This window comes from Pipistrellus kuhlii, unplaced genomic scaffold (genome assembly GCF_014108245.1).
Source record: "Pipistrellus kuhlii isolate mPipKuh1 unplaced genomic scaffold, mPipKuh1.p scaffold_m20_p_9, whole genome shotgun sequence".
In the NCBI taxonomy this organism is placed as follows: domain Eukaryota; kingdom Metazoa; phylum Chordata; class Mammalia; order Chiroptera; family Vespertilionidae; genus Pipistrellus; species Pipistrellus kuhlii.
Genome location: NW_023425595.1, coordinates 22,940,320 through 22,963,659, shown reverse-complemented (window position 1 = coordinate 22,963,659; position 23,340 = coordinate 22,940,320). Strand labels below are relative to the sequence as shown.

At 40.0% G+C, this 23,340-nt stretch overlaps 1 protein-coding gene across 21 annotated transcripts in view; it reads right to left on the bottom strand.

Annotated features, from left to right (window-relative positions):
- The window catches only part of SOX6 (SRY-box transcription factor 6), a 525,015-nt gene that overhangs the window by 33,557 nt on the left and 468,118 nt on the right, over positions 1 to 23,340 (bottom strand). For all 21 annotated transcript variants that reach the window (XM_045577988.1, XM_045577991.1, XM_045577992.1 and 18 more), the window contains one exon: positions 8,041 to 8,149. In XM_045577988.1, coding sequence (XP_045433944.1) covers positions 8,041 to 8,149 — 109 coding nt within the window. The remainder of the gene's footprint in view (positions 1 to 8,040; positions 8,150 to 23,340) is intronic.

The following is a 23,340-nucleotide window of genomic DNA, read 5'->3' as shown; positions in this document are numbered from 1 at the left end:
TGATTAGGCTTTCAGGCGTAAGCAACTCTGAGGAGCAGGTGGAGTTCCCTTTATAGAGTATTAGGGGATGGAGTCATACCAGAATCTTGACATTTCATGCAGTTGCCCCATCAGGACTATCCATCACTTGGAGAGTTCAATGGAAATTGTTTTCCACCAACATTAAAAATTATTTGGGAGCTTTTAAGACACAGCAAATATATATCTTTAAGAGAAGTTTATTTGCTTGTTTAAGAGAGCTGCACTTTATATGTAGTACTGATATAAACTGGTGCACAGGATCCTCTAAAACTGTTTATATCCACAGTAAAATACATTTTTGTGATACTCATACAACAGAGTTAGTCCAGAGTCAAGGGCTTTGGGAACTCTGCTTATCTCCCAGCCTGCATGGCTGTTACTCAGTCTTCATTGTGTCCTGGGCCTCCGTGGCTACCTATCCTGGCTTCAGACCCCAGCCTGCTGGTTCCATGGAGACTGCTTTGCCTATTCATTTCTCTGACATGCCTGGAAACACAGTTTTAGGCAGTTATGGAAGGTCAGACCCATAAGTCCACAGCACAGCTCTGGTTATGCTTTCTTCTGACTTATCTGGTCTTTTATTATTTTTTATTTGTTTTTGTTAATCCTCACTGGGGACATTTTTTTCTATCGATTTTAGAGAAAGTGGAAACAAGGAGGAGTGGGGAGAGAGAAACACTGATGTCAAAGAGGCACATCAATTGGTTGCTTCCTGCATGCTCCCCAACTGGAGTGGGGAACCTGAAACCTAGGTACATGTCCTTGACTTGGAATTGAACTCAGGACCCTTTGGTTCTCAGGTCAGTGCTTTAACCACTGAGCATGACAGCCAGGGCATGGGTCTTTTTTTTTCTTTTCTTTTTTCTTTTTTAATGTGTACAATTCCCCATCTATCTCTTATTCCTGGTATATATTCTAGTGCTTAGATGCCTTCTTGGGCAAAGACATCTTGCCACTGCCATATTTCTGTATTAATTTCATTTATCTAAAAGATGGTGTGGTCTTTAATTAATACTTGCTACATTCTAATGGACTTACAGGTAAATGATTTCAATTACTTGGAAATGACATAAGATAGTTAAAAAAGACTGTCAACTGGAAATCACCTAGCCCGGCTTCCCCACCTACAGATGAGAAAGCTCATGGAAAGAGACTTGCTTAGGGTGAAACAACTGGAATTCAAGTCTCCTAGTTCTTAAGCAACTATCTGAAGGAGTGTCATGTGGGAAAATGATAAGTTCTAGTATGTTGGAATCCAGAAGTCAGACTAGAAGCAATGGGTAAAAGGAAAATGGAAGCAGAGGCAAATTTGGGCTAAAATAATCAAGAATTAATCATTAATAATTAGTACTGGAGCCAAAACTGGTTTGGCTCAGTGGATAGAGTGTCGGCTTGTGAACTGAAAGGACCCAGGTTCAATTCCAGTCAAGGGCATGTACTTGGATTGCGGGCACGTCCCCAGTTGGGGATGTGCAAGAGGCAGTTGGTCGATGTTTCTCTTTCATCTGATGTTTCTAACTTTCTATCCCTTTCTCTTCCTCTCTGTAAAAAAAAAAAAAAACCTCAATAAAATATTAAAAAAATAATTAGTATTGGAAAGAGCTTCTCAGGAAGTAGTCAGTTTTCAGTCACTGGATGATTAGAGGCATTTGAACAGAAATAAGAGGAACACTGGTCAGGAATATAACATGAAATTTCTTGGCTGGAACTAAAACTTTGATGATGTCTCTACTGTGATTCTGAGAATCTAAGGCCTGCAGCATGAAGTAGTGTATTCTTGGGCCTGAGCTAATAGAGACTCTTTCATTCCAAAGTGTAAATAGTTGCAGCCTTTAAATCCCACCCTAGATTATGCCTCTGCTGCCTTGAATGAGCCGTGTATCATGGAGTCAACCTCCCTTTTCTACCATGAGTAAGGATCCAGGGCAGGGGAAGGGAATGAAAAAAGCTTCAAAGAGTTCCCAGAGGATGGATCAAAGGGTGAGCAGGATTTGTGAGAGAAGACATTCATATTAAATAGTGCATTTTTAAGGAAAAAGAGGAAAAGTCGCAGTCTCTGTTATTTGTCTATAAACAGAAAGCTTAAGTTGACAATAACAAAGTTATTCTGAAATATAAAACTGAGAAGCAATCAGAAGTTCACTCAAAAAATATTAAAAACAAATGAAGCTTTCAGAAGAGTTAAGGCCGCCTTGGCTGGAACCCAATTCACAAATTCAGTACAAATCTATAAAACCCTCCTAAGCAAATCTGAGAATCTGAGAGCAACAGTTCTAAAAGTGGCTATTCTTGGTTCACATATCCATTTCCATTCTAATCAATGCAACTTTTTAATATGTGGAGAACAACATCATCACAGTTCCAACCCAGGGTCCGAAAGTCTGGCCAATGATAGTCCTCTTCAGAGACCATCCCTTTCAGCGCTCACACTGCACTATTCCCACCAAAATGAGGTGCAGCTTCTGTCTGAGGCTGGGGCACAGCAATTGAATTTGAGAATTAAAGTAGAAGTTACAAGAGCGATTTTGTACCCAAACTATTCTGTAAAACAAAGCAAAGAAAAAAAAAAAAAAGGAAAGTATCCCTCTTAGCAACCCTAGGTATGAGAAAAAAATGAAAAAGAAAACTTGAAGGCAAGAATATAAAAATGAAGGTAAACCACAAGGAATGCTGTGGGGGAAGATGGGAGGAGAAGAGGGTGCCCATCTGTGAAAGGTATTTGGGAAATGCTACGGAAGTGATCTCATCAACAAGAAGACAAGATCAATGGACTTCAAAACCTGATTCAGCAAGTGGCACATGTACTCTTGAAGGTACCAATCTCCTCTTTTATTTTTCTGGGGAAAAAACTACGTGGAAGTTACTGTGGAAAGACCACCTTTCTTTTAAGAAACATACACTCTGTTTTATGAATATCCTAATGGCATCTTGGGTTTGGAAAGGCCCACAGAGATAACGGAACTCAACATACCTCTTTTAAAAGGTAAAAAAAAAAAAGTACCATATTATTTCATCCATATGTGTATTTAATGAATAAACTGAACTACCAACCAAAATAGAGACAGACTCATAGAGAGCAGGCACACAGTGCTGGTGGTGTAGTAGTGGGGGGAGGGGAGGAGGGGAGGTTGGAGGGTAGGAGTGGAGACAGGGTGGCAGTGGAAGAGAGCATAGAGGGGATAAATGGTGATTCAAAAATAAAATAAAAATTAAATAATATAATATAATAAAAAATAAAAGATGAAAACTTAAACCCAGAGGAATTAGTCCCTTGTTTGCCATCATTTAGCAAAAGAGCTTAAATCCAAATCCCCCAATAACCAGACCAGAGCCCTTTCTACTGTACTTTGCAACCTCGAAATTTGGAGAGTTGGGATAAGAATTGCACTCTTGCCTAAGGAGAACAAGGTGAGGGAAAACTCTATATGAAAAGTGCATAAAAAGTTAAACAGCTGTTTGTCGTTCTTAATACATGGTGACAGACTCAGCTAATCGAGACCTCTCTTCCTTGCATGTCCCATATAAGAGCGAACCAATTTTGTTGCTCAAAACACACGAAGCCTTCAACTGCTTCAAAGATTAACAAGACCTTAAACGTGTTTCCTAAACCCCCAGCACCAATGAATTTGTAGTTTTATAAATATCATGGTGAACAAGAAATGCTGTCTTGTCATATTCAAGCCAAATAACAGCTGGACTTTAAAAATAAAATTTTGAAGGCATTTGCCTTTTATATTTTTAATTTCTGTTTTCCTGGCTTATCGTTTTGTCATTTGATTTTGATGAGTGGTTAATACGCATGCACAGCTGCTTATTTCGATGACCTTTCCCTGGCTGCTCCCATGCTCAGAGCTGGGGAGCAGGTCTACAAGTTGCTTACTAAGCGATATTAGCCTTTTCATGACGGGCAGACGTTTTCCACAGAAGCCGGTCTGGAGCAGGGCGGATTTCCCAGGCTGACTTACTTTAGTCACCTCAGAAGCCCTACAGGACTGTGGGGGTAGAAGTGATCAAGGGAAGAGTACCTGAAGATTGCTGTTCTGCACCTAGCCAGTGTGGCTCAGTGGTTGAGCATCGATCTATGAACCAGCAGGCCAGGATTCAATTCCCGATCAGGGCACATGGTGGGCTCGATCTGGTGTGCAGGAGGCAGCCAATCAATGACTCCCTCTCATCACTGATGTTTCTCTCTCTCTCTCTCTCTCTCTCTCTCTCTCTCTCTCTCTCTCTCTCTCTCTCTCTCTCTGCTTTTCCCTTCCTCTCTGAAATCAATACAAATAAAAATATTTTTTTTTAAAAAAAAGATTGCTGTTCTGCGTTACTCACAATAGCCAAGACATGGAAAGAACATAAGTGTACACTAACAGATGAATGGATAAAGAAAATGTGATATAAATAAGGTGGAATGTTATTCATCCATAAAAAAGGGAATCCTGCTGTTTGCAACCACGTGATAGACCTTGAAGGCATTAGGTTAAGTCAAATAAGGCAGGCAGGAAAAGATAAATACCGTGTTATCTCACACGTGCAATTGAAAGAGGCCAAACTCATAGAAAGGGAGAGTAGAATGGTGGTTGCCAGGGGCTGGGGTCTGGGGAGAGTAGATAGACCTTAGCCAAAGGGTACAAACTCCAGCTGTAAGATGAATGACCTCCTGGGATCTGATGTACAGTATGGTGACTGTAGTTAACAATACTGTATTATACATATAAAGTTGTCAAGGGAATAGATCTTAAATTTTCTCTCTCTCTCTCTCTCTCTCTCTCTCTCTCTCACACACACACACACACACACACACACACACACACACAAAGATAATCATGGCAGGTGACAGATGTGTTGGCTAACCTTATTGTGGTAATCAATTCCTATTACATACACGTATGAAACCATCACATTGTATACCTTAAATTTACATAGTGTTCTCTATCAATCATATCTCAATAAAGCTGAAAAAAATTAACTTTTTCTGTTCCAAAGCCAGAGGAAACATGGAAACAATCATGAATGGACGGAGAAGGAGAGGCATTCTGCAGCTACCAAACTCACCTGTCATCTGAGCTCTCCTAGGAGCTTTCTCTCTGAATCTCTGTGGGCACAAAGAGGTCTTCACCTTTTTAGTACTTTTCTCAATGATAATTCCATCTGGCTGTCTGTACGTGTGCATTTTCCTTTTAATTTTCTGTCTTTCTTCACTAGACTTTAAACCCCAAAAGGTCAGGAACATGTCTGCTTTGTTTCCTTTGGTCATCCAGTGTCTGGTTCAGGGATTGGTACACAGTAGCACCCAATGGTTGTCTGCTTGCTTTGAAGATCGCAAGCTGACACAAGGAACTTATAAATGCTTTAGCTATCCCTTCATTTCAGTCCCCTCTTACTCTTTCTGCTAAGGGAAAGGAACAACGAGGAGCTAGAATTCTGTGTACCTCATATCTACTCAGACTCTAATATGAACTGTAACTCCAGCAGGCTCTGCAATCAGCTCACACTTGAACAGACTTCAGGAAATACCCTGAAGTCTGCAGAAGGCAGCTACCCATCCCAGCAGCCCTCACAAAGGCACCGGCTTCTGTCTGAATCAGAGCATGTAACCTGACTCCATTCATGAGCTCACAGTCCCCCAAAAGCTCATGAGGTTCAATGGCAATGCTGGGCAAGCTTCTGAAGGGAGCTTTGCACAAGCTCCTTAAGCTCCTGGGCCACGACAGCCCTTTTACCATTACACTCAACAGACATTGCTGCTTCATGTGACAGAGTAACAGGAGAGCTGGATGGGGCATGACTTGCTTTATTTAGGGAAGAGGAAATGGGCCATCCTGAGGAAGGTCACAGGAAGTTTGTTCACAAAATGCAGGCATCACAAATACAGTATATCTATATACACAGGGTATGCAGTATGCGGTGTCACAGTATTTAAGAGCCAAAGCTGCCTGGTATCAATTCGCAGCTCTGCACTTATTATAATAGCTGTGTGACCTGTGACAGGTTACTTAATTACTCTCAACCTTAATTTTCTCATCCATAAAATGGAAAAAATAATCATACATTCTTTACAGAGTTGTATGAGGTGTAAATAAAAAACACTATGTATGAGAAAAACATAGCACATTCCCTGGTATATAAGTGCTTAATAAAATAATTGTTACCTGCCCCCCCACCATACACACACACACAAAATAATAACAACAACAAAATGTAATTAGGAAGTTGGTTTGAATCCAAATAACCTGGTATTGAATAAAATTTCCAAATATGCTTCTATACAACGTTTTTCTATAGTTAAGCTTTTCATATTTTTGCCTCTCGTAATGGTTAATAATTTTTAACTTACCCAGAACATAGTATCATTAACTAGATTGTTAGCATTACTAGGAGATAACTTACTATATCTATACCCATTATATAGCTAAAACACCAAATGAAGAAAGATAAACTACAGATTATGAAAACTCTGTTATAATAGGATAAGGAGAGAATTCTATAACTCCTAGTCTATTGAAAACAAGCAGAATGAATAACTCAAAGTTATAAAAAAAAAATATTTCATTGTATATGGTCAAAGATTTAGTTACTTTGCAGTACAGCCTTCCAACCAAATTGAGATGGGCCAGACCTGAATATTGGTTCCCTAGACCAAGGAACCTCAGTCCTCACCAGAGAAAAACCTGCACTTCAAGGGTCTATAGAACAGTGATATCAATGTGCTCTTGTGTACATTTTTCATAGAAGACAGTGGGCAAATTTCTTGTTTTGAGTCCTTTTTACCCCTCTTTCTCATCCTCCTTTTCCTCTTCCTCCTCCCTCCTCTACTCACCCTACCCCTATGCATGTGTGCACAAGCTCACACGCGCACACACGAACACCAATCAGAGTTTATTTTAATACCTTGCCCCAAGGGTTATCACTAAACATTAGTCTCTCCTACTGGTATGCAAAGTCTGTCTTCTGGAAACCCTCTGAGGTGCCTCTTAACATCTGACTTTACCCATCCTTAGTGCTCGAGCCAAGGGTTCTGAACTGCCTGGGATGGCAGAATATCACCGGAAGCTGTGCCCAGTTCACATGCTGCTATGAAATGTCTTCATGCGTTTTGAGGGGATTAGGGTCCTGGGACAAACACTGCCAGTAAAAGGGATAACAGAAAGGATTCCATCCCAGAAGCTAAAGAAGGACTTTAGCTGAGACCCAAGATAGGTGAAGTATTGTGTGACTCTAGAGAGAACTGATTAATCTTCCCTGACTGTTGGGGGTGGAGGGAGGGAATCTATAACAGGAACAGCTAACGGGAAAACCAGCCCCTACTCCGTGATGACACAATAAATAACCAGGCAACATCACCACCGAAGTGCTGGCCTAACTCGTAAATCGTACCCTTCCTCTGGGGAGCAATTTCTGCCGATTTGCTGCTGTGCATTTAAAACAAACAAACAGAGAGGGCAGAGGAGTGGACAGGCATTGCTAGTGCTGCCAGCAAACCCACTGGGAGTGAAGCTGGTCTCTCCTTCCAGCCTTCCAAAGACTTCAATCATGGTTAGCACCCACACCCAGGCTGGGCCTTACTCAAGTCATTATTAATTTTATGCCAAATCTGCTCAAACCACCATTGAGTTCCCAAAATGGTTGGATTGCATCTGGGGACCACTTAATTTGGTGTTAAAAAAAAAAAAAATCCTCCTTTATATGTTTGTCCTTTTTTCCTTTTTTTTTTTTTTTTTTTTTTTTTTTTTTTTTTTTTTTTTTTTTAACAAGAATGCAAGGAAGCGATTGAAACAGAATTCTGTTGTTCATTGGAATGCAGAGGGTCCTTTTTGTTTAAAACTAGAATGGCACCTTGAAGTCTGTGGATTGCTGCGTGTCAAAGTCCTTGATTATAACATACAATGAAGACTAGCATTTGCTCTGCTTTGTCAAGAAAGCCGAGCTGATTCTCCCAAGAAAGACCAGGAAGATGCCAGAGCGCAGACACAGCTCCAGGAACACCCAGGGCAGAGGGAAAGAGCTGCAGGGAAAGCCACTCACCCTCTGCGTCTTCCGGCCGTGTGAGATCGATTACACCTGGACCCAGCTTCCCATCTTCGCTCGGCTTGCCTGTTAGCGGGGGCCCCAAGCTCTCAAAGCGCGTCCTTTCCTAGAGGAAAGAACAAATCAGAGTCTTATTCTATAATAGCTTCCCAAACAGCCACGTCTCCTTCCCGTTTCTGTCTCACTTAGTGGGTGGAACTTAGATGTGCGAACATCATTTCTGTTCCCCGTGGGCTCGGCACATCTTTCAGGAAGATTCCGTGGGAGTCAGGCGCTGGCCCTGACAGGGCTGATTGGTTCTACACCACAGGACCTGGAAGGGAAGGGGACCTGGGCTGGAAACCTGCCAGCGCTGAACTGCGCATCTTCTTGCTGCTGTGTTGGCCCCAGGAATCTAAAAGGAATTGCAATTCCAGCCCAAAGTGCCACACTTGTAGAGTAGTTCCCTTCCAAATAGATGTACTGCTATTTAACGGGAGGGGCATGGTCCCATTTAGAGATCCTATGTGGCACTGGTAAAATACAAGTCAGGATTCCAGAAACAATTATTTCAAAGCAGGCCAACTAGATGACAGCATGCATGGACACTATTATTTTGCCTAGGAGTTTCAACCATAAGTTCCTGGGGCGAGAAAAGGAGGATATTACTGCTGGCCAGCCACTGAGTCAAGAAAGTAAACTACTCCTGCTGCTATAGGAGGGAAGCCCAAAGGTGTTTTACTTGTTAATGGGTTCTTCTAGAAGCGGGAGTCTGAAACGTCACAGGGAACGCCCCCTCGCAGCTCTCCAGACCAGTGGCAGAGGGCTCACTGGCCATCATTAACAGGGTGTTCTTATCTACGGAAACAGCCCGTGTCCCCTTCTCGCCTCCTTGATACTCTCCAGACTCACACTTGGCCTTGTGTTGTGCTTATGAATAAATGAAACCTCGTTGTTCATTACTATGAAACAATATTAAATGTCATGCCAGCTTGAATTTACAGACATGAAGTAGCAGCTTGCGGCCCCGCGAATGGTTTCTGCATGTTATACTTAATGCATTATGCAGCAGTCGAGTGGCTGATTGCTGTGCAGTCTATTGTTCAATGACCTAGTTCTGGACTGAGCATGTTTGGTATTAGATGGAAATACCCCGAGTGTTCCCTTCTGTAACATGTTTAGAAACTTGGAGATATTCTTAAAAGCAAACATACAATTACTTGATAGAGGCTGTCTCTCATTTGCACAGTCTCACTATGTTTGTGCTTTCTAATATGATTATTTTTGAATATCATTATATTTCTATAATTAATTCCCATCAGTCAAATGGTGTAGGGAGTCTTCCAATTCCCCTTCAGCATGGAATGTGTTGAAATCTGTGTTGGAAGAAAACACAGCATAAACCTTGCTTTAACTTAGCACCATTTCTCTGAAAGATTTGTAACAAAATTATAATCATGAATTTCACCAAATGGGTCATTAATACTAACTAGTTACAATGTAGGAAAACCTCTGAAATATTAATTAAAAAAGAATGAAAATACAAAGCAATTAGATATGGTTCCCCATATCTTCGTAGGTGAAAACAGTGCTGCGCAAGAACAAATTGACTCAGACACAAGACACAACAAGAGGCACCCAGGAGCCATGCAGGGGTTTCACACATTGTCAGAGGGAGACAGCTGCTTTTTTTTTTTTTTTTTTTTTTTTTTTCTTAGATCCTCATCAGAGGATATTTTTCCATTGATTTTTAGAGAGAGTGGAAGAGAGAGGGAAAGACAGAGAGAAATATCGATGTGAGAGAAACACATCGATTGATTGCCTCCTGCATGCGCCCTGACCAGGGCCCAGGCCTGGGAGGACCCTGCAACCGAAGTACATGCCCTTGACCCAAATCGAACCCAGAACACTTTGGTCTGCAGGGTGATGCTCTATCCATTGAGACAAACTGGCTAGGGCAGTGGTTCTCAACCTTTCTAATGGTGCAACCCTTTAATACAGTTCCTCATGTTGTGGTGACCCCCAACCATAAAATTATCTTCATTGCTACTTCATAACTGTAATTTTGCTACGGTTATGGATTGTAATGTAAATATCTGTGTTTTTTGATGGTCTTAGGCTTTATAGCAGTGATTCACAGGTTGAGAACCGCCAGCAGGGTCGCCTAAGACCATCGGAAAACACAGATATTTACATTACAATCCATAACCGTAGCAAAATTACAGTTATGAAGTAGCAATGAAGATAATTTTATGGTTGGGGGTCACCACAACATGAGGAACTGTACTAAAGGGTCGCGGCATTAGAAAGATTGAGAACTACTGGGCTAGGGCAAGGACAGCTGCTTTTAATTAGCCAATTTCTATTCTTGAGGAGCATTCTTGTTTGCCCTGGTGAGAAGAGAGGTAAAGTGAAGATGAGTAGTACAAAGGAAAGCAAAATATGCAACCTCTGTTTTATCACGTTGTTTCAAATTTCAGACATTTGCATGTGAACCCTTTCCCTGTGTTAAATGCAAAAAGCGTTCTCATGTGACACCTGCCATCTTCTTGGAAGAACAACCTTTAGCTGTATTTTTATGGGAAGAGGCGGGAGGAGGAGAGAAACAACTTTCTCTGAAAATCAACAGACTTTAACTACCCATCAGTATGCATATTCCAAGTGTCTTTCTAGTCAGTCATTCTCTTTGATTTTACTGCGAAATATTCTCAGTAAAAAAATAAATAAAGTTCCTGAAAGAATATCAATATTTTGACAAGGAAGGAGAAGAGGGAAAATTACATGCCATGTTTTGTAAAATCCTAAGACAACAAAGCTTACTCGATGATGATATATTTCCTTTAAAAAAAAAAAAGTGTGCTCACAATTCAGTAGCATCAGTTTGTTTTTTCATAAAAAAAAAAAAAAATTCAGAACGTTCGACAACACGTTCACGATGTCTCTGAAGCCATGCGGTTTTCTGACTTCACTGAAAAAAATCCTTCTGCAGAGCTACTTTCCTTATAAAACATCAATATTTTGACACGGCAGAAGTCAAGGAAGAATACCCCATGAAATACTTGTTAAATAGACAGAAAATAAATCAATGGGGGGAAAAAAAACTGTTTTGGGTGGTGGGTTGCATTTTATACGTGGTAATATTAAGCACTTGCATTTGAGATTAAAGTAGGACCCTGCCAAGCCATGCTCTTTCATATACATTTCTACCTCGCCTCCCAGAAGATTTCCTTCTGTTCTTCAAAGAATAGCTTGGAATATTTATTTGCCAGCCACATACCCATCAGATAAGAGGGCCTGATGTCTAACAAGTTAGCTCTGGGCAGCTGAGCGAAGCAAAGATTTTACTGGTGAGATTGAACACAAGCCTAGTAGATACAGGATGGGAACATGGGCACAGAGAGATGTTCAAGGATACGTGAGTGACAAAAGGCGTCAACTTTTAGCCATTAAGTGCCGATGGGCACATCCCTGAATGGAACAAATATAAACTGCTGGTGGTAAGGTCTTAACTCTAAATTTTTTCATGCACTTGAACGAGCTCTAACCATGTACATAGTTCCCAACTAAGATTATTTTGGAGACATAAACAAAATGCCCCCATGCCAACTTAATCTCAACCCTCCAGGAAAATCCCCCCATCTTCATGTTGACAGAGAAATGTGCATGTTACATGCAACTCTGTGACCAGACACTTAAACACTGTCAGCCTCAAACATGCAGGCGACATAAAAGTTATTGGAAGAAATGAAAGTCAGCTCTGCCGAGTTGCAGGACTTTGGCTAAGTGCTTTGAAATTATAATGTATGAGGTAGATATTGCATATTAAATAAAGATATTTAAATGATAAAGCCCCCGTTAGTGAGAGTTGATGAATGTTAAATGTTACAAGCCACAAGACTCAGGCATCCATCACCTTCACGTGTTATCCGAGGCAATGGCAGGGGGCCTCACTGGTGACAGATAGACTGCCGCATTATTAGTCCTATTTCCAGAGTCACTGCACAAACCATTCAACTCCTCAGGCATCATTTTTAACTTTGCATTAAATTAGCAACTTTTCCCTCCCTCCCATGGCAAGATTGATCAATGTTGTCTTTGCATCAGTGGAGAGAGAGAATGGATTTGGGGTAACTGAAAGAACAGAGGTCTGTTTCCATCTAGGCAAAAAAAAAAAAAAAAAAAAAAAAATCAACTTCCTCTTACTGGCAACAAATGTAAAATTGTGATGGGGGAAGAACAGCTACGAAACAGTAAGCACACAATAATGGCTTTTCTTTGAGCTTAGATAAAAGCTGAATTTTTGATGGGCACAGTATATTTTAATAAAATTTTATATACTATGTTTTATACACTTATTGGCTATTCCATAATAATGTGTGTGCTAACAGTAAAATTGCTCTTAAATTTATGTGTGTTATTTATATGTTCCCACGTAACAATGCTTTTTGTTGTAAAAAATATTCTGTTTATTAATGTAACTTTACAGCCACTGTATCCAAGATCCGTGGTAAATTAATGACATTTTTATTATTTTATAGTGTCATTAAATTTTTACTGATCACTCCATCAAACAGAGGCAGTAAAGGCCATAATGTAAACTGGGACACTTAGATCAGGCGGCAGGAAGACATTCCACGAAGTCTGAAGAAAACTGCTCGCCGTAAATGATATTTATGCCATCTTTAAGCATGTTAGAATACTTGGATAAGTTTGGCAAAACTGTCTCAGTAGTCTAGTGGATTGTGTACTTAAATAACAGTTTGCTCGCCAATGAGACAAGCCTTTTTCAAACCGTACAGGAGGTGACTGATCGCAGCCGTCTCCGGAGGAGCAGAGCTCGGAATGGGAATGTGAGGACGCAGGGGGCCCCTCCCTGCCAGGCCGCCAAGACTGACCAGCCTGTGCCTTGCCTCCAGTGCTTTCAACACCATCCCCTTTTCCACGAAGCCAAGTGGCAAATGGAACGTACCGAGAGGGGTGTTTTGTTTGCTGCCTTACAAACAAGTATATTTCATTTGACAGATAGGTATGGCTAGACAGTGATGTGATGTACTTTATTCCAATGCTCTAAATGAGAGGTACTTTACTGACCTTTATTCGAAGCTTGTTTCTAAAGAATATCTGAATATGGGGTCAGTCGTAACAGCCACAGAAAATATACCTAACTGCAAAATTTACCTATAGTTCAGTTAAAATGGGTCAAAAATAATCTCATGTTACTTTCACATAAAAAATACATTATAATTAATATACTATATAGTAACTCAAATATTCTGTTTATAGGATATATATTGTACAAATCTTATGCAATATCTTATAAAATATATACATATTATCTATTATATTAGATACTTCTGTATAGTATATAGAGGACAGTAAGAAGAAATTTTAATGCTCATGTAATCACAAATTTAAAACCACCTATCTCCTGCATGTGGTTTTGGCACGAATCTTGTTTAAGTAAACAGGAATTTGTTGTTGCATCCTAAAATATTAAGTCTTTAAATATTAAAGACTTTCAAAAGTCTTTTCAAATTTATAATAAGAAACGTTACAGGGAAAGTTAATACTGCAGCACCACCAGTTATATTTGTGTGTATTCCTGAAGCAGAGTTTTCTAAGAGAAATAACCAACACATGCATTATGAATAAAAATTCTCTCAGGCCACCGCAACATTCTGAGATCTTATCTGTCCTCACAGTGTCAGTTTGGTCTAAGCATCACCCAAGAAGTCCTGTCATTTCACCCCAGCTCTGGGCTTTAGTGTCTCTCCAACCCAGGACAACTCCTTCCTACACTAAAAGTCAAGACTTCCCTGCAATAGCAGCTTTCCCCTAGTACTATTATTGGTCTCACTGCTCTCCTTGCCCCTACGCCCAGTCAATCATCAGGCTTGTTGACTGTTCCTTCTCAGAGCCCCTCGTGCCAGTCCCTCTCCTCATGGGCCTCCACCACCAAAAGCTAGCCCAGCACATGCCCTCATACCTGCACACGAGGTCATTGCTGTGGCCTCCATTCTGGTCTGCCTGATCTCTGATACTGTCCCTTGCCCTGCGTCCTTCAACTCACACACCTCACAAGATCCCACTCAATGTCTCATGGCTCCCATTTTCTATTACATTTCATCCTCTACCTGCTTTTCCAGATCTTTCATGCACTGCTCCCATGTGTCTTATCTCGGTTTCCTACAACTCTCTCATCATACATCCTCTGCCCTCGGTGCACAGTAACTCACCTTCCCATAATAATACCATGATCACACCTGCTTCCTCTTCCCCCTGGCTGCTAGGATAGTACTGTACTTTCTTCTCTCTTCTCCTTTACCAAGTTTTATTCATATTGAAAAACCCAAATTGTCCATGAACTCTACAACTTCTCTGATATACAAAAATTCTTAGTCTTCCTTATATAATCAGCCATAACTTATACACGATGGCAAATAATTAAGCTTTGGTTCATGTATACTTCCAAGTCTCTTCCAACAATGTCAAAATATTTTCAAGCCAGGGATTGTGTCTTACACTTTTTCTATATGCTATGGAATAAAGATATAATATGCAAATGGTTGTTACCCATGAAGCCTAACTACTGACCACATAACAACCGGATCATGGATCAGCAGGAGGGTGAGGCAGCGAGCTATAGGAGGGCGGTGGAGAACTACAGGAGGCTGCAGGGCAGCAAGCTCTGAGGGTGGTAGAGGGGGAGAGGTGCTGGGGAGAGCTACTGAAGGGCGGCAGCGAACTACCAGCGATCTTCTGGCACATGGATTCATGCTTAGGGCTACTAGTATCTTATAACTGGCATTAGTATCCACACATATTTACAGGATTTCACAAGGCCACATAATTTATTTGTCTTTGTTAATTCTCACCCAAGGATATTTTTTGCATTAAATTTTTTAGAGAGAATGGAAGGAAACCGGAGAGACAGAGCAAGAAAAACATTTTTGTTTGACACATCAATTGGTTGCCTTCTGCAGGCACCCTGACCAGGGCTGGGGATCTGGTCTGCAACCAAGGCACATACCCTTGTCTGAGAATAGAATTCATGGTCCTTCAGTCCACAAGCCAACGCTCTAACCACTGAATAAAACTGGCCAGGGCAAGGCCACATAATTGATTTACCCACACAAATGAAAAACTGTGCACATGAGTGTCCAAAAGGAGCAAGAACTACCAACTTTCTAGCATTTCAAATTTGTAGAAGAAATGTTTATACTCCACACTCCACACTCTATTGGTGATAGCAATTTGGGCAATGATAGTCAAAACAAGGAAATCCAGAAAAAATACTTAAACATTTTCTATTAGAGGGCAATAAGCAACTATAGAAGAACACCGTGGAAGAATACAGCTTGATTACAGAACTTAACATGGAAAAAAAAAAAAAAAAGAGTCTGGAGTCTGACTTGGAATTTCTGCAGTTTAACACTCGCGTTCTTTTTGCGAAGTCTTTGCAGAACACTGGCAAAGGGGGAGACTACCCAACCACAAATGCATGGCTGCAAAAGCAGTTTGTATTTTTTTAAAGTTTAAAAAAAATTGTGTTTTGCTCTGTTTTATTTTAAAGCTGAACAATGTCTCTTATTCTGAAAAACTTTCTCTAACTCCATGCTCTGGACATATCTTGCCATCATGTGATTCTCAAGAAGTGCTACTTAAGCACACATGTGGTTTCATTCTTATTGACTTAGCAGCTCTGTCACTTTATTAGCCTTTATTTTATATCCTTTATTATACACTTAATAATGTAATGAAAGATTAAAAAAAAATGTAGGCTTTCCAATGGAAAGTAATCACATGTGCTTTTTAAAAGGTGATTCTTTTTTTGGAAGGAGTTCATTTAGAGGTGCTATGCTTTACTTTCATAGTGATGTTTTGATGGTCTCAGACGCAGTAATCATGATAATAAAGACTGTGGCTGGGAGAAACGAGGTTCATTATTAAACCTCATTGTTAAATAACATTTTGTCAGCTAACACTATTAACTTGTCTAGACTTTAAAATACACTCTTTACTAAAATTGTGCTAGGACTCACAAATCCGTTAAGACCCAAGTTCTCAACTCTCTTTCTCCACAGCACAAATGCACAGAGGAGTAGGACAGAGCTTCACTTACTGTTCACTACTATGTGCAAGGCACTGCCCAATGAGTACTTCCTGTAACCCTCACACCAATGCTACGAGGAAAATATTGCTACTGCTATCAATTTTATAAGAGAAGAAAAGGTCAGGCTCAAAGATATTTTAAAATATTTTATTTAACAAATTTAAAACCAAAATTTAAATAGGTATTGGTACTAAGTTGAATTCAGAAATTCTAACTCTAGAACTTAATTACCAAGTAGATTCTCTGAGCCTGTTTCCTTATTTGTAATGCGGAAAAGAAAATGCTCATGCTGCCAAAACCGGTTTGGCTCAGTGGTAGAGCTTCGGTCTGCGGACTAAAAGGTCCCAGGTTCGATTCCGGTCAGGGGCATGTACGTTGGTTGCGGGCACATCCCCGGTAGGGGGTGTGCAAAAGGCAGCTGGTCGATGTTTCTAGCTCTCTATCTCTCTCCCTTCCCCTCTGTAAAAAAATCAATAAAATATATTATTTAAAAAAAAAAAGAAAATGCTCATGCTGCAAGATTATAATGATTAAGAGGTTAGATGTATGAATGCTTTGCAAAATTAAAGCAACTCATAAAATACCCACTTCTGTTAAGCATGTTTGCTATATGATTCAAAGCTACATGCTAATGAAGACAGTGTCCTGATGTAAAGGCCAATATCCACCTTCCTGTGTCCACAATGCAATTATACATCTGGAGATGCTCTCCTTTTTAACTTGGCTGCTAAGCATCTCAGGACCAAATGTAAATCTCCATGTCAGTAACCATGTACTATATGAATCTTGTTATTCTCTACTTATAAGCTCTCAAATATCCCTATCATCTGCACAAGGAGACTCAGATTTCCTGTAGAACCTTTCATGGTCTGACTCACACTCTCCCATCAGCTTTATGTCCTACTCCTTTCAGTTCATGTTCTCTTTCCCATTAAGATGAAACTTCTTGGAGTTTCCTGAATAAGCTATGATACTGTATGTCCTCATGTATTTGCATGTACTATTCTCTCTTAGAATGCCTTTCCTTAGTCCTTTCTAGACCAAAAGGACTCTACCAGTTCCAGGAAGAAAAGATGGTATCCCATTACCACCCCATGTTTATAGAAATTTTTTTTACAATTGTTAATGTATATGTTGGTTTACATTTCTCCAACATACTCCTTAAGGTGTGGTGTCCATATCTTATTATCTTTATATTATCAGTTCCTACCATCATTGCTTCCCATGATGCTTGCAAATACTAGGTAATTTGGGTGCTAAATCCTAATAATCCTGATAGAGTTACTTTTCTCTCTTCTTTCATTTTCATTTTATAATACTTTTAAATTAATTTTCAGAAGTTGTTTAAAAATATTAACATATAGATTCTTAAAAGGTAGATAAATACAAAGGAAGGTGTTTGAGTCAATAGAACAATATAGTGATCTATCTTGTCAGGGTTACCTTGGTACTGAAACACAGGGAGTCTGCTTAGTTCCTATTATTTGAAATGACTCTGGTAAGAAACTTCCCTAAAATCTTAACCACCACCACCTCCAATATTCTTCTCACACACTCCTACATTGCTTAGCAATCCATCATTTGAATTAATTAACAATGTCAATATATTATGAATAGACAGTAGAATAAACTTAAACAAAATCATATCAACTTCAGTTAATTCCTCTAGACCAGTGGTCGGTGAACTCATTAATCAACAGAGCCAAATATCAACAGTACAAAGGGTTGAAATTTCTTTTGAGAGCCAAAAACTGACTTCTGCGCATGGGTCATGAAGTTTCAATCACACTGTATGTGCGCGCCTGCACATGGTATTTTGTGGAAGAGCCACACTCAAGGGACCAAAGAGCTGCATATAGCTTGCAAGCAGCAGTTTGCCGACCACTGCTCTAGAGAAAGAACATCTCTAGGAAAGATGTGGCAGATGAGACCACAGGAGCAGAGACATAAAGCATTTGGTCGAAGTGCTCTGATCCTAAAGAAAATAACTCCACAAGAGTTTGAGAATGCTCAAGTTAAGAAAGATGGCTGTTATGGCCAGAAGTGTGTCTTCTTAAAACTCACATGTTGAGGCTCTAATCCTTGCCTAGTACGTCAGAATGTGACTATATGTGGAGTTGGGGCCTTTAGAGAGGTCACTAAATTAAAATGAAGCCTTTTGGTGGGCCATCATCCTACACAACGGGGGTCCTTATAAAAGGAGGAGTTCAAGACATACAGATTCATGAGAGATGTGTGCTCACAGAGGAAAACTGTGTGAGGACACAGCAAGAGGACAGCCATCTGCAAGGAGAGAGGCCACCAGTGAGACCGGCACCTTTACCTTGGATTTCTAGCCTCTGGAACTGTGAGAACTGTAAGCCCAGAAATGCATGTAGCACATGCCTGCTGAAAGGAGCTAATATCTGGAGAGCTTCTTGTGGAGATGTTCTATGGAGCTTACAAAAACATTCTCAAATGATATACAAATTTCCTTCATGATTTGAAGGGTACGCCAAACTAACCAAGTTCTCTCTCCACATCCCGGGCAAGAACAGCATTCTGTGTGCCTCCTGCAACATACGCTTAGACTCTTGTCACTGATCATCAGATGATAAATGATAAAGTGGCAGTAACTCTGAAGATGCGTGACCCTTTTAGTCTTGGGGGCCACTGAGTTAAATTAGTTTCATGAGGATTACAGTGATTACTGAACCCCTTTAACCAAATGCTCATTCATATGGTTTTCATATGGTTTTAACCAATTGCAAGGTTATTTATAAGTTTGCAGCTCCCAAGTAGAGTTATAAAGTGTTCAGATTTAAGCAAATCCAGTTGTGTGGCAGCCCAACTTCTACTTATATGTGGTTTCCAACTTTTCACTTGTGTGCAGAGGCATGATGCATATTTGTTCCTGAATGTTCTCTGATTAACTATTGTATTTGCTTCAATAACAAGTTCACAAAAATTTTGCTGTAAAATTATATAAACTCCTATTAAAATTGAACATGTGATTTAAAAATTGGAAAATTTTTATCTCCACTTAAACTACCAGCAAGATTTTATTAATCTAACATTTATCACATGAACAAAAAGGCACAAGATAATTAATGACCAGCTAAGCAAATGTCTTAGTCCAAAAATTATCGTAGGAATTCAGTTTACTCAAAATGGAGGCACTTGATTTCAAAGACCTATTTAATTTACAATGTGTACTTTTGAAAAATGGTATCTGTAGAAACACAGGTGCTGTTTATTCAAGTTAAAGACATCAAAGCTGTATAACCCAAGAATGAATATTTTCCTCAAAACTATATCTTCTCTCTCAGTTGTAGCTGGCAAACTGATAAATATGAAAAAAACCACACAATTCTATCAGAAACAAACACATACAAAAAATGGGGGAAGGTATGTCCACCAATCATTTCTTTTAATTGTTTATGTATATCTCAAAATTTCCTAAGATATTTGGCTATAATTTTAAGAAGTGAGTGTGCTTCAAAAATAATGTATATCTTCGAAAGAAACAGGGGGCATGAGAAAGTTTGCTGCCAGAAGGAAATGTAATGGCCTCTGCATTCACAGAGGATGGAACGAGGACCCTCACCCAACGTGGCAGCCCAACCAGTAACAGATTCAGAGTTGTCTCAGCCTCCAGACTCTGATTCCTGGTCCTTTCACTGAGCTGCTCTGCACCACACGTGCCCTTCACAGACTAGCCCTGATTCCTTCATCTGCAAAACACGGGAGCTGAACTAACTTCTCTCTACGGTTTCTTTCAGCTTTAAGATTGGAGGGATTCTCCAATGCTCGACATTTTTGCTCCTGACAACCACACTGCAGCACATAATAGTAAAATAGCTTTGACATCTCATAAAACATTTTGAGCAATTACTTATATTCTCAAGGAAATAGCTCAAAGTTAATCCATCAATCAGAGAAGCCTACCAAAACCATGGTCACACTTAGCCAAAAAATATTTGTTTTCTACTTCTGAAATTCTCTCTCCACGAGGGCAAAGTGACAGAGGGAAGGGACACAAGGCAGAGGAAGGCAAGAGAAGAGGCAGGCAAAGTCCAAGGGAAAGATTTGCATCTAATGTGGTGAAATATACTTCCATGTTCCTGATTTTGGTGCTCATGACGGTGGCTGTAGCAGAATGCATCCCATTCTGTCTGCAAGCAAAGTAACTTACATGCCTTATATGCAAACATTGCTGGTAAGAAGAGAGCCTCTCTTCAGAAAAAAAAAAAAAAGAAAAGAAAAAAAAAATCAACTAATTAACTCCTTGATGTCAAGATTTCACATATTCTACTGTTATTCTCCTCTAAGAAACAGGAAGTACTAATAAGGTCAAGGACAGTGACAAGCAACTTCTCAAATAAAATAAAATTAATAAATAAAATTAACCCAAGACTATGTCTGATATTTTGGGGGGAAAGTTTTCCTTAAAATTAAAAAAACTTTCATTTCACAAAAAAATTTAAAAACTAATTGAAATTTTGAAATAATGAGTTTTAAGAAGAAAGAAATCATTTAGGACCCTGTTCAAAATAGTATGCCAACATTACAAAGGACAAAAGATAGTATCCAACTGTGGCGCTATGTGTTAATTGTACGGTTTTCCAAAGATGTGGGAGAACTGATATCAATTACAGTATAATTACCATTACTTCCAACAGAGTTAACATGTAGTTACCACAAAGTAACGTACAATTAACTGGTGTCACATTGCACACCAGACTAAATAAGATACAAATTAAAAATTCCCAAATGTAGCCATAATACTCTCCTATCTCTTTAAAAAAAAATAATAAAACAACTTTTTCTCTGATATGTCACAGTGTTTTTTCAGGAATTAGTATAATTATTTCACTAATAATTACTAATAAAGGAAAGAACAAGACATATAGGTTAGGAAGAATCATTTCTAACTGTACAATAAAAACCTGCCCAGGGAGAAAGAGACTTATATATCAACAAAAATAAATAAATAAATATAATGACCTAAACCTGTTTTAAATCAAATTAAAATCTTCCACATTTCTTGAGTTCCTGGAAATTAAGCAGCCATATTTTAAAATCAAGTTACAGAACGGTCTTGGTTTTACTGGTACCTAATATGTGTTTAAATGCATTTATCCGTGACCATCAGCCTGCTTTAGTGGTGCTACTGAGGAACACAGCAATGAGTGAGGCTGGGTCTAAGAGACAGCTTACACAGAATTTCCGGTTATTTGCTATGTGACGTGGTAAAACCTCTTATCAGGAGGTGAACTGAGGGAACAAAGAAGCCTATACTCAGTCTGACGAAGCCAAATTCCTCCTTGGAATGTCTCAAGTCAGCAACCAATAACACGGGGGCCTCCGCAGGCTGCCTCTGAGCAGGGCACATGTGGGAGCACGCACACGCCACATGCTCAGCTAGGTTTGATTAGAAGAGGACTGGAAATGGCAGGGTGCAACGCTGTGAAGTTGATGAGAGGACAAAGGGAAAGTAGCTGCATTTAAGACCCAGCTCCAGTGTTTCTGCTATATCCGTTTCAAACATCTGGGCCTCCAATTATTTATTGAACTCATGTGTGGGAGTTATTTGGGAATACTGCAACTGTTACAGAGCAGGGACATGCAGGCTGCTTTGTGAAATACTGGCAGGACTGAACTCTTGCTAGAATCTGGAACCAATGGGTGGAAACTGCCTCGGGATTATTATCTTTCAGTCCATGTGTGAAAACCATGAAGAGGTTAATGCGCTAAGAATACATTTCGTAAACAGCGGGCTATTAATACGGCAGACACTATTTTATTAGAAACGTATGTTTTGCATATATTTGAAGCTTTAGTTAATTTCCTATTCTTTTTTATTTCGGATCTAAATGCTTACTCGAGATTACATGAGGCTAGACGCATTTGTAAAAGGCTGCACATCTCCTCTGAAGATGACATCAGCATAGGCACAGGCCCGCAATGCTCTCAGGGCCGTGTGTTCCCTGGGTAGTCGCTATTTTCCCTTCTCCTCTGAACGTGGAGCTCGGGAGGTAGCAGCATTGTCTTTGCACCCAGCTTCGTGTTCTCCTCTCTGTTGAATTCATGCCCCTTTTGTTAGGCTGCGAAGGGGACCACACTGGTTAGGAAGGATGACAAGGGAACAATGATGGGGACATCATTATGCCGTGTTATTTCCTCTTGTTCCCACATCTCCGCTGCATTCCTCTGATTATGGCAGCCTCAAAAAAAAAAAAGTGCTGATCGCTGTGTGTGTTAGGCGACACCGCCAACCAGGGAAGCTAATATGCCGGAGAGAGTGCATTATGCATGTGATGTAAATGAGGTATGTGCTCCACACATCCCGGCCGTTTGTCATCAGAGAGCCCGCAGACAGGACGGTGGGTGCTAGTGCCTTTATCCCCTTCCCCGGGTCCACGAACGGAAAAAGAAAAAAATTCACCTGCTCATGCCAGCCGACCATAATTGGCATGAACTTGCAATATTCCCATGTAAAGAATATTTGGGGGAGAGCTTTATTTGCTGTTATTCCATGAGAAAAATAAAAGGTTTGACATCTCCACCTTCAGAAATGCAGACTTGAAATGCAGTGTATTCTAGGTCATAATAGAGCGGGAACAAGACCGAACCAACTTTATTTCTCAAAACCAGAAATCGATCTTCAGCTTTTCATTGAAGCCATCATTTCAGTGTCAAGGTAATAATTAGCAGCGAAGCTGAGTTTATCATCGAGTTAGCAAAGTAGAACTATGTCTTCTAATTCGAGTTTGGGAGCTAAATAGTAAATATATTTTAAAATTTGGAATCAGACTTCCCTGCCTAAAAGTAAGGCTTCCAGAGTAACCAGTCTTTCTGGCAGAATGAGGGAGGATGCTTGAACGACAGTAACAATTCCTAAATGAAATAAGAGCGACACTCCCAAGGGCTCTCTTTCTGGACCAACGATAAACAAGCACATGTTTCTTCCCGATGCCGGGGTAGCGGCTCTCCTGCCCCTCTCCATCACCTGCCTAGACAAGGACATGCTGGGAAAACCAACGAGAGCAGGATATAAGGTAGAGAGGTTGTTTGTTCGATCCCAAAGATTGTCTAATGAGCATAACGACAATGAACTTCCACAATGTGGGAAAAAGTTATCTGTAGAACAAATAATTTTCCATGTAGACATTATATGTATCGTTTTTTAAATCTGTGTAGAATTTTAATGGTACTTGCAGATT